The sequence below is a fragment of the Cydia fagiglandana genome, chromosome 1 (assembly GCF_963556715.1).
Source record: "Cydia fagiglandana chromosome 1, ilCydFagi1.1, whole genome shotgun sequence".
In the NCBI taxonomy this organism is placed as follows: Eukaryota; Metazoa; Arthropoda; class Insecta; order Lepidoptera; family Tortricidae; genus Cydia; species Cydia fagiglandana.
In genome coordinates, this window is record NC_085932.1 from 3208465 (window position 1) to 3220828 (window position 12364).

At 38.3% G+C, this 12364-nt stretch overlaps 3 protein-coding genes across 3 annotated transcripts; 1 reads left to right on the forward strand and 2 right to left on the reverse strand.

Moving 5' to 3' along the window:
- Positions 1-234: 234 nt before the first annotated feature.
- Positions 235-6234, reverse strand: LOC134676073 (ribonucleoside-diphosphate reductase large subunit). Its single transcript, XM_063534391.1, has 5 exons — positions 6081-6234; positions 5376-5464; positions 4222-4399; positions 2746-2945; positions 235-2212 (listed from the first exon to the last, which is right to left on the reverse strand). Exons 1-5 carry the CDS (start codon positions 6118-6120, stop codon positions 299-301), a joined length of 2421 nt encoding a protein of 806 aa, XP_063390461.1. The 5' UTR covers positions 6121-6234; the 3' UTR covers positions 235-298.
- Positions 6235-6896: 662 nt separating this feature from the next.
- LOC134676167 (magnesium transporter NIPA2) lies at positions 6897-8629 on the forward strand. Its single transcript, XM_063534507.1, has 3 exons — positions 6897-7352; positions 7569-7711; positions 7938-8629. Exons 1-3 carry the CDS (start codon positions 7139-7141, stop codon positions 8616-8618), a joined length of 1038 nt encoding a protein of 345 aa, XP_063390577.1. The 5' UTR covers positions 6897-7138; the 3' UTR covers positions 8619-8629.
- A 113-nt stretch (positions 8630-8742) lies between these two features.
- LOC134676244 (uncharacterized) lies at positions 8743-10555 on the reverse strand. Its single transcript, XM_063534617.1, has one exon. The coding sequence runs from the start codon at positions 10377-10379 to the stop codon at positions 9405-9407; it is 975 nt and encodes a 324-aa protein (XP_063390687.1). The 5' UTR covers positions 10380-10555; the 3' UTR covers positions 8743-9404.
- Positions 10556-12364: the final 1809 nt, after the last annotated feature.

The following is a 12364-nucleotide window of genomic DNA, read 5'->3' on the forward strand; positions in this document are numbered from 1 at the left end:
ATGCTCAATCTTGTGGGTGGTGTCGCTAGGTCGATACAGTTGGAATATTTTGTTACAGAAGGTATTGGATAGATATAGGTATTTAAATCAAAAATATTGGTATGAAAATAAGCTTAGGCATTTATTTTATAACATTATTACACTTATTTTAACATTATTACACGTATTCTAACATTATTACACTTATTCTAACATTATTACACTTAATTACAAACTTAAAGGTATTTTATCCACATTATGGTTTCATGCATAATTCTAGCTTACAAAATATTAACTTACAATTATCAAGATTGTTTTTTTAAGATCCACAACTTAGGCAGTCGTCTTTGTTCTGTAAGGAGCAGGTGATTGCCGCCATGTTGGCTTCGTCTCTATCAGCATTGCCATTCGTAGTGCCGTTGGTGTTTCCGTTTGTGACCCTTGCTTTGGCTTTAGCTTTGTCAACAGTAAACTGGATAGCGTTCGCGGCCGGCTTGGTCCGCAGGTAGTACATGCCAGTTTTCAGACCCATTTTCCAAGAGTAGAAGTGTATGGACGTGAGCTTGCCGTAGTTCGGCTCAGCCACGTGGATATTGAATGACTGACTCTGATCTATAAATGCGCCTCTATCTGCAGCCATCTGAATGGTCGTTTTTACGGAAATCTCCCAAACAGTCTTATACAAATCTCTAATTTCTTTGGGAATAGTCTCTATGTTCTGTATGGAACCGTTGTTGTGGATGATGAGGTTCTTCATATCTTCGTCCCACAAATCCGCCTCGGTTAAGTCTCGTAGCAGGTGATGGTTGACGACCTGGAACTCGCCAGACAGAACCCTTCTTTGGTAAATATTGGATGTGAACGGCTCAAAAGATTCATTGTTCCCTAATATTTGCGCAGTTGAAGCTGTGGGCATGGGAGCCAGGAGGAGGGAGTTGCGAAGGCCGTGTTTTGCAATCTTCTCTTTGAGAGCACCCCAGTTCCATAGGTCAGTAGGGGTCTTGTTCCACAGGTCGTACTGCAGTATGCCTTGGCTGGCCGGACTTCCTTGGTAAGTCTCGTAAACTCCGAGCTTCTCCGCCAACTCACAACTAGCCTCCAAGGCTCCATAGTAAATGGTCTCAAATATTTGCTGATTCAGTTTAATCGCGGCTTCACTCTCATACGGCAGCCTCATCAAAACAAAAGTGTCGGCCAAGCCCTGGACTCCGATTCCGATCGGTCGGTGCCTCATGTTGGAGTTTCTAGCCTCTGGGACCGGGTAGAAGTTCACGTCAATTATTTTGTTCAAATTCTGTGTAATGGTTTTGGTCACATCCTTCAATTTTTCGAAGTTGTACGTTTTGTCATCATTCACGAACATGTTCAAAGCTATTGAAGCTAAATTACAGACTGCAACCTCATCTGGGGACGTGTACTCAACGATTTCGGTGCAAAGGTTGCTGCATTTGATAGTTCCCAGATTCTTCTGATTGCTCTTTCTGTTGCAAGAATCCTTGTAAAGCATGAAAGGTGTTCCGGTTTCTACCTGCGCCTCAATAATAGCTTTCCATAGAATTTGTGCTTTCACCTGTTTCACAAATCGATTTTCTTGCTCATATTTTTCATAGAGGGCTTCAAACTCTTCTCCCCAGCAGTCGGCGAGCCCTGGGCTGTCGTGCGGGCACATAAGGCTCCAGTTCTGGTTGGCCTCGACCCTCTTCATGAAGAGGTCCGGGATCCACAAGGCATAGAACAGTTCGCGCGCGCGAACTTCCTCCTTCCCGGTGTTTTTCCTCAAGTCGAGGAATTCGAATATGTCAGCGTGCCAGGGCTCGAGGTAGACGGCGAAGGCTCCGGGCCGCTTGTTGCCGCCCTGGTCCACGTACCGAGCCGTGTTGTTGTACACTCTCAACATGGGCACTAGTCCGTTGGACACGCCGTTGGTGCCGGCGATGTACGTGCCTTTAGCCCTGATGCAGTGCACGTGCACGCCGATGCCCCCGGCGGACTTGGATATAAGTGCGCATTGCTTGAGCGTGTCGTAGATGCCCTCGATGCTGTCATCCTTCATGGCGATGAGGAAGCAGGATGATAGCTGTGGGCGAGGGGTGGCCGCGGAGAACAGGGTGGGACTGGCGTGGGTGAAATATTTCTCGGAGAGTAGATTGTAAGTATTGATGGCGGCGTCGATGTCCTCACCGTGAATACCGATCGCGACTCGCATCAGCATGTGTTGGGGCCTCTCTGCCACCTGTGAATAGTATTAGACAAGATTGACGATCAAGTTTTATAGGACAGATAGTGATGACAAATAATTAAACTAATTAATAAGTGACAACAAATGCAAAATCCCTATACTTCTCCTCACGTGTGAAAGTCAACACCGACATTGGCAAATTCACCCTGTGCAAAATTGCAGGGAGTAAGCCAGAAAAAAAAAATGACAACAATAAGGAAATACAATAATCAAATCTAAAATTAGTTCGTTAGCTAAAATAAGGAAAAGCCTTGGCTAAGATACGAACTTGCGGCCCTGGGACACCAGCCCATCGCTCCATCAACTTAGCTACCGAAGTTTACCCGATCACGGCGATATTACACGTCGTAGATCAGCCTTAAATAGTCGCGTAGCGACATCTACCCTAACGGTAGAACTGAACAATTTTAACAGCAATGAAGTTTCAAATCACCTTGAAAATCTTTACCTGTACAAAATTTCTAAAATATATCTTTTATTAATTGTAATTTGAATAGATGAGTAAAAAAATGAAAATAAATAGGTACCTTGTTGTTTATCTTCAAGAGATATGATCTTTCCAGGGTTTTAAAGCCAAAATAGTTGTATTTGAAATCCCTGTCATAGACAATAGCAGAATCCAGGCGCTCCTTATGTTTCATTACAAGTTCATAATGAAAGTCTGAAATCATCGGTGTCCGTTTCTTGGTGTGAGGGTTGATGATGTTGTACAAGTCAGTTATCACATCTGAAAAATTGATTTAATTTATAGATTTATTTATAAATAAATTATTATTATTTGTTTGTCCTTTCCAGATCTCGGGACCATGGGGTCCCGGACTTTTGGGAGGCGTGCGTGGGGCCGTAGATTATTATATTATTATGAGCCTGTTGTGTCCCACTGCTGGGCAAAGGCCTCCCCCCTCTCCTTCCACTCGTCCCGGTTATGAGCTATATCTGGCCAGTCTTTTAAGTTATCCCGCCATCGCCGACGAGGTCTGCCGGATCCCCGGTTTGACTCGTGGGGCACCCACTCTGTGGTTAACTTGGCCCACAAGTCGTTCGGCATGCGGCAGACATGACCAGCCCAATCCCACTTTAGCTTGGCCGCTTTTCGAGCTACATCTATTATCTGAGTTTTAGAGCGCAGCGTGGTGTTCCGGATGCGATCCCTTAGTTTCACACCTAATATGCTGCGCTCCATAGCTCTCTGGCAAACCCCGAGTTTGGACTTCTGAGCTTCCGTCAAAGACCAAGTCTGAGCACCGTAAGTGAGGATTGGAAGTATGCACATGTCCATGAGCCTACGTTTGAGTGACAGAGGTAGGTCTCCTTTCATGAGATGTTTCATGGACCAATAGCTCTTCCAGGCGTTCTCGGTCCGTCTATCGACCTCTTTTTCTTGTCGCGCCTGGAAAGAGACTATTTGGCCCAAATAAAGGTATTCATGGACATATGCAATGTGTTCTCCGTTTACCTCAATCTTACGTTTTGTGCTGTTGGACATGACTTTGGTCTTTGACATATTCATCTTCAGTCCAACCTCGAGGCTTGCGTTGCTAAGATCTTCTAGCATAAGATGTAGCTCGGATGCCGTTGAGGAAAAAAGGACTATATCATTATAAATAAAACATTGTCATATCATTTGTTTTTGCTGCTGAGTTAAAGAAACATGGGCAATCCACCGAAATAATAGAGTATCACGAGATATCTTTGACAACTGTACTATAAAATAAAAAGCCTTTTATTTGTGATCCATTAACACATTCACTGCCCCTCTATCTCGTCTTGGGCCACTTGTGGCCACCCCATTCCGGCAATTTTCTTAATATCATCCACCCAGCGCTTGAGCGAGTGTCCCTACTGTACTAACTACTATTGAATGCCAAAACAAATTTAACTTACAAGGTGTAGGTAATACTTCACTACTACGTCATTATTACTATTAGACCTCATTACGGGGGTGACATCGTCACTGCGTGACAAAACCCCTTAAAAAAAAACTTACAACATCCCATATTTACCTGAGAAGTGTTTCCTGGTTTCCTTGTGCAGGTTAGAGATGGCCAGCCGAGCAGCAAGCACAGCATAGTCAGGGTGGTCAGTGGTCATGGTGGCTGCAGTCTCCGCTGCCAGGTTGTCCAACTCCACAGTGGTCACACCAGAGTATATGCCGCCTATAACTTTCAGGGTTATGGAGACCTGGGGAAGTGAATGTTTGAGAAAAATCTGATATACATACCTACCTAAACCTAAAATATGCAGAATTTAACAACTCAGGTCACAAGTAGATACTCTGACACCAAATGGCGGAACGACGTCCGGATACAGCCTATGTAGCAGTATTGCTAATTTAGCAGTCTGTCACAGCAGATGCATCTGCTAAATATGTGATTAATTAAAAAAGAAACTTAAATTTAATTAAATATAACCAGATAACTGTCATGTCATGTTGCAGGCTCTCCATCTAAGTTACCCTTTGTGTGATGAGAGCTTATCTAGCTGACTAATATCCTTTATGAAGAAAGATATAACTAATTATATCTCCTCAATACATACACTGTACTTAATGAGTGTATGTGCATATGTGTTTCATAATAAACTTTGGCTGGACGGCATTTAAAGAGCACTTCATGCACTTGAGATAAAGTTATGTTACCAATGTTGTGTTTGATGTTTTAGTTTTCTTAATCAAATCAAAACTTATACAAATTTATGAGTGATTTTTCATTTCAAAATATTTTTTGATACAACACATATATAAAAAAACCGGGCAAGTGCGAGTCGGACTCGCGCACGAAGGGTACCGTACCATAATGCAAAAAAAGGCAAAAAAAAATTGGTCACCCTGACCCCGCCCGACGTTGCTTAACTTCGGTCAAAAATCACGTTTGTTGTATGGGAGCCCTACTTAAATCTTTATTTTATTCTGTTTTTAGTATTTGTTGTTATAGCGGCAACAGAAATGCATCATCTGTGAAAATTTCAACTGTCTAGATATTACGGTTTGTGAGATACAGCCTGGTGACAGACGGACGGACGGACAGCAGAGTCTTAGTAATAGTAATAGGGTTTTACCCTTTGGGTACGGAACCCTAAAAACTAGTAAGATTAATTCAATTCTTGAATTTCATGGCTCGGTTTTCCATGACTAAGTTGTACTTATATACATACTTACAGGATCCACAAAATCCATATTCAGTCCATAACACAGCTTCTTGATCCTCGATGTTATCTTATCAATATGAACCTCCTCTACCCTCCCACCTGCAAAATTCGGAAAGTTATCCTATAGACTACTACAATAATTAAAAAAAAGGAAACAAAAATATATTCATTTACTATTCTGTGGGATCTAGTAAATATTGCAAAAACCTAATATAGATGAATCACACATGTTTACTGCTTGATAAGATTTCTATTTCGGTGACTTATTATCGAACCGAATGGCAAGCGAGCAAGTCGAGACATGCGTGTATCAAATGTGTGCTCTTTGATTCATTCAATTCAACGTTAAGTCTCGACCTGAGGGCATTGTAATGGCAACAATAGATTTTTTTTGCTTATACCTACCAAACAATGCCATTCCAAGGAAAGGTATACCCTCATAAAATACATCTTCAATTTTTATACCATTGGTCAAACATGATTCTTGGTAGAACCGTGACTACAAATACTTAATGCCAGGTGTTTTAAATCTAACCTTAGCTTATTGAATTCCAACAATATTGAACATAGGTTACAACGACATCGTATATTTCTATTAGTAAGTATCACAATTCTTCCAAATTCGGACCCATTAGTCTGTTGACCCCGGCATGCAGGCTATTTTCATAGCAAAGTAAAATCGAAAACTTTGCAGTAAAAATTGTTGTCGACTTACCTCTTTTATGAACATATAGCTTGTTCATCTTTCCAACCATCTTGTGATGTTATAAATGGGACACAAATTAAACAAATAGGCCACTTATTTAAATTAAACAAAGGAAAGGTCCCGCTTCAGCTGGTACTCCAACGGAACGGAAATAAAAATGTCATGACAGAAAAATGCGCGGGAAATGTTACGAAAGTCCAGAGACAATACAACTTTTTTTTTAAACGACCATAATAGCCAAAACACACTACCGCACCGCACGCATATCTCTTTTTCGCTCTCACTTACGGGTGCGGTGCGGTAGTGTGTTAGGGCTTTATTAAAGTTGTGTTTTCACGATCAAGGCTGTAATCGCGAAAATCAAAGTCCGGGCAATTGCGGGCATTTTTCTCTGTCACTCTAATGAGGTCTTAATGAGAGTAAAAGAGTAAGATCCCCGCAATATGCAAATTTCGGTTTTCGCGGTAGGCCTCCAGATCGGGGTACATTTATATTGCAATTTGATTGCAATATATCGATGTACCCTGCTAGTGTGCTAGAATTTCCATAGAAGTCTGTATCAAAGTCCGGGCAATTGCGGGCATTTTTCTCTGTCACTCTAATGAGGTCTTAATGAGAGTAAAAGAGTAAGATCCCCGCAATATGCAAATTTCGGTTTTCGCGGTAGGCCTCCAGATCGGGGTAATTTGATTGCAATATATCGATGTACCCTGCTAGTGTGCTAGAATTTCCATAGAAGTCTGTATCCTAAAAGGTCTTTTCTCAACTCTACCGATTTTGAACATACCCCCTTGCCGCTGTCATTAACGTCACTTGCCACTTGCTGCTTCCCTCTCCTCGTAGAACTGAATATGAATCACTTTATAATCTTATCGTTATTATCAATGTAATTATAAACTACTTTTAATCATTACCATATCATCAAGACACCTATTCTTTGACCAAAAGCAAAAGGGTGTACCTAAATGATTCACCAACTTATTTCACAGACTAAATCGTATTCAATGTTGGTCTTTCGTGTAGAAAATAACTTGTTCATCAAATAATTTACAATTAAGTAACTAACAATGGAGCAAATTACTGTAGATGGACAAGCATACGATAATGCATCTTTTTTAATTGGACTATCGTTAGCAGTGTCTTCAAGTTTGTTCATCGGATCCAGTTTTATTATTAAAAAAGTGGCATTAAAAAAAATTAGCGCAAGTGGAAACGTTAGAGCATCAGCCGGCGGCTTTGCGTATCTTAAACAATGGCTCTGGTGGTTAGGATTTTTGTCGAGTAAGTTTTTTTCTTATTTACCTGTATTTCACATACTAAACACGTACTAGTATTCTCACACTGCACTAGTTTATGAATTCCCTTGGACTTTACAGTATTAATCAAAGTTAGAATATGTATATAGGTTTTATCATAACATCGCTGCTATAGTACAGTGTACAATTAAATTTAATGTGTACTAAAAATATTTTCAACGTTTTTATTATCATTTTATAGTGGGTCTTGGGGAAGCTGCCAATCTACTGGCATATGCCTTTGCTCCGGCTGCACTTGTTACTCCACTCGGAGCCCTCAGTGTGCTTGTGTCTGCAGTACTAGCCTCAAAGTTCCTCAAGGAGCACCTTAATTTCATTGGAAAGGTAAATCTTTGCAATTTTTTTCCTAGTCCTTAAAAAATATTACAGATCAAGTGAATTATTTTAGCTAAGGGGTTACCATGTGTTATCAAATGTATACAAAACATAGTATTTGAACAGAAAGGTTAAAACTTACTTGAAAAATATGATATCATCCTAGTTATTTACAGATCAGTCCCAGTTACAGCAGTTTATGTACATCAAAAATATCAAGTATTTTTTTTTTCAGATTGGCTGTTTCCTTTGCATTGTGGGTTCAGTCCTAATTGTTATACACTCACCAAAGTCTGAAGAAGTGAAGAGCTTCAGAGAGTTAACTACTAAACTAAGTGACTATCAGTTCTTGACCTACATGGCAACAATTGTTTTCTTATGTTTAATTGTTAAAGTCATATTTGTGCCCCGGTATGGCAACCAGAATATTGCTGTGTATTTGCTGCTCTGCTCAGCTATTGGCAGTTTAACTGTTGTTTTTTGTAAAGCAGTAGCATTAGGGATCAAAGAGACTATTGCTGGCCATGCCAATAATCTAACACATTATATGTTTTGGTTGTTATTAGTAACCGCCATAATTTGCATAATGATCCAAATGAATTACCTAAACAAGTCTTTAGACATATTTAATACAAGTGTTGTGAGTCCGGTATATTATGTGATGTTTACAGTATTAGTTATTATAGCATCAGGTATCCTGTTCAGGGAATGGGAGAACATGGCTATCATAGATATTCTAGGTTGCCTGTGTGGTTTCCTAGTTGTAATGACTGCAATATTCATGTTGAACACTTTCAAAGATGTTCAAATGACATTCAGGGATTTAAACTTGAATGCAAGAAGGAGACAAAGCACTTTAGATGTAGAATCTAATAGTAACTTTCTGAATAATGTTCGTAATGGCAGACCAGCATGACAAAGGTTATTATAATTTAGATTATTTAAAGGCTTACCTGTAACAAATAACTTAAGTACAATATTGCCATAATATTTGCCTTTTTATAATAATTTTTACTTAATAAATGAATAAAATACATTAATATGAATATAAAAATTTATTATTGCATTTGCAAGTATTGGTCACTGACCTACAAAAACATCAACTAATAAGAATTAATATTTAGTAATATCAAAACCAAAGATTATTTGTTTTGTTTAGTAATTATCACTTATAATTAGAATAAGTAATCAAATCATAACATATATATTATATTTATTCAGATGTTTCTTATCTTGAGATTGCTACTATATGAGTGCACTTCACTTAGCTGTATTTATATAGTTATGACTTATAAATGCTATACAAGAATGTGGAAACAAAGTGTTCAAATAACACAACTAAATAGGTATAGTGCCATCATAAAAATTAAAATAATACACAATTGACAAGAACACAATGCATGTATCCATTCTTACATTTCAGATCTCTTGTATAATTTAACACAACTATGCAGAAAGTTATTACAATAGCTGTATAAGAACAATATTGTACAAAACAAATTAGAAGATCCAAATCTTCTTTAAGTAAAGTGAACAATTTGTAACACACTATCTTTTATTTGAAAGTCACCTCAAGGTCTCATTGCCTCCTTGAAGATCAAGTAAGAAGATACATTTCAGCATGACTAAGTGAGCCCGATCTTTGGTAAATCTAAATTGGAATTGTGAAAATGCCTCAAGCCAGGAATGTACAGTATGTCTGTCACAAGTACACAGTAACAGAGTGGTAAATGAAAGTTCTACAAATAGGACAAGTCCTTTGATACCCATACAATCTCATACAACACTCGCTACACAGGCAGATGTGGCGACATGGCAGTGTCAGAACACATTTTTGCCGTTCTTGGCAAATGACGCAAAGTGCATCAGCTGCATCCGCAGCATCATTAGCCGCTCGCACAATGGCCTCCGCCTCCCTCACACGGGCCTCCCTACCACCCACTAAACTAGTTATCACCCTCACCTCCGAGTCAGTAAAATAATTATAAAACAGATGATACAAGTACATACTGTTTCTCACCACAGACCAATAAAGTGATGTAAACCTAGTTTGAATATCTTCTCTAAAATGTATGCACAAACGCACAATAACAATAGCACTAATTATACCCATAAATGACTCCAAAGGCACATCAGTCAGGAAGTTTGTGAACTTCAACAATGTCATGTAAGCACTCACAATCCCATCTATGGCTATTTCTGTTAAGTACCTCAGCAACTGCTTCACCAGCTGAGGCAGCTGAACAGGAATAAATGTAACTATGAACCATAGTGCATCCCCTAAACATATCACAGCACTTTTTATAATGTATAACACCTCAGAAATCACCAGAAACACTGAGTCTATTAGCCACTTGATAGAGATCACGATGGCACTGAATTTGAGAAATATGTCGCTGTAAACCTTCGTCACACCGCTCCAGACGAACACCACTTGGCTGACGACCGTGTCGATAACATCATTAGTGAAGTTGGGTATGTCCTCGTTGAAGATCGGCAAGTTGTCTTCATAAACTATCTGAATAAACGTTCGAACACTATCTACGAAGTTTACCAGTGCCGTACAGACGCCTGCAACTGCAAGAAATATTACATGTCCGACGAATGAAGCTCCAAGTAAAACACTTCGAACAGTCAATGCGAATAAGTTAATTATTTTGGCAACTAGCGCAATCATCGTTTCTTATCATTTTCTTGCGGACTATAAGATTTTCCATAAGTTTCTTAGCAGAAAATAAACTTATCAACGGCTTGAGGAGTGATGTGATAGGATCTGTCATTTCGGAAAAGCGTTTAGATATTACTCCGGATATTTAATTTACCCATCAATAAGAAACGATTGTTTAGTTAAATAATTATCAAAAATAATATTGTTGTTAAGTCAATAGAGGGTCTAATGCCGGCTACATACGTAACGATAAAACTGTGCAGTCCGACTGTGCAGATAAATCGAACCGTGTGTATGACCCCGGCTACTCACGTAACGATAAATCGTTGCGATAAAACTGCGCAGTCCGACTGTGCAGATAAATCGAACCGTGTGTATGTCGATTATCGTAGTGATTTGTCATACACACGGTTCGATTTATCTGCACCATAGACATAATATATATATAGACGGTGTCTCAGCGAGCTGTCACTGTTGCCACTTTTGTTTAGTGTACGATTAACAATTTAACACCACCTTGCTGTAGCCATGTCGATAAAGTCATATCGATAAACTATCGACATTTCTTACAATTTTAATGTTACTTCAAAGGTTTGACGATATCTAAAATGAACAAAAACACTTTTATTCTTTATTGTGGTTATCAGATCACAATTTTATCGTCACGCCCCAGCAGGGAACCAAGGGAAAGTTCAGATATTTAATTAAAATACATAAATACCTACTAAGATATGTGTTCCGCAACAATTGAAATATATTATTATATTCTAATATATTTATTATTCATTAGCATTTCAATTATGTATAGAGTCTGTGCGGAAAGAGAAGAGTCGTGGCAGAAACGGGAACTAACATTTTAAATTTTATATGGCAATCAAACCTTTGACACCTGTCTTGTAAAAAGTAAACAAACTTCTGTCAATGTATATTTTTATTAACAAAAACCGCAAGTTTTATGTATAAAATATTTTCAAAACACGATAAAACCGTACATAAATAATATCTAGCTGTAATGACTCAATGTATTACTTGTTTTGGTGTTATTGTCACTAGTTGCATGCAAAGCGCGCGGTCAACAAATAGTTGTTTGACCAGGTACCCTTTTTTTTACGTCTTAAAATGTTGTTATAATTTAGTGCCTGTACGCTCATATCCATATTATTATAATCTTTTTATTATTAATGTTTTATCTCGTGCAAGTGAATTGTAAAATTCTTAATGAGATTAAATGATCTTAAACCTTAAACCTTATAAAACCACAAGGAAAATTATATTTAACATTGTTCGGTTTTGTCAGCGGGAAGAAAACGGCTAAAAGCCGACTATCGACTTACAAAAAATCGCGGTACGTGTTTCCGCTATTCGCGGGTATTGATGTTGTATTTAATATTAAATAATTACCTATTTAATAAGCCCCCTAAGTAACTTGTCTCCGGTACATAATCGGCAAGTATATTCATTCAAAATATATTAATTTTCATAAATATGCAGGTCATTCATGATCTTTAAAATAACTGACAAATAGTCTTGATACTTGCCATTTTATGCATATTTATATGTAATTTCTTTTTCAGGATTGTGTAAAAGTACCTACGGTATCTCGAATAAAAGACCGCTAAGTAGGTGATATGCAAGAATTCCTAATCTACGTGCCGGATTCAAGCACATCCAGTTCAGATGAAGATGATGATGATTATATGAGTGTCCCTGGTTGTTTTGAAGCTAGCTCAAACATAAGTGACATTGAATATTTTAATTCAGACTTCGATTACAAAGAATAAAACTTTTTCTAATAAAATATTTCTTTATTTGTAAGTTCGTTTACTAGGTTCTGAATAAAACTTTCTAATAAAATATTTCTTTATTTGTAGGTTCTTTTAGTTACGAAATTATATTTCATATTTAGCAGTGACTTTTCGGCGAAGTAAAATATCGTGAGATGAAAGAACCGGACATATCCCAATAAGGCCTACCTACTTATGCACTATTTTTAT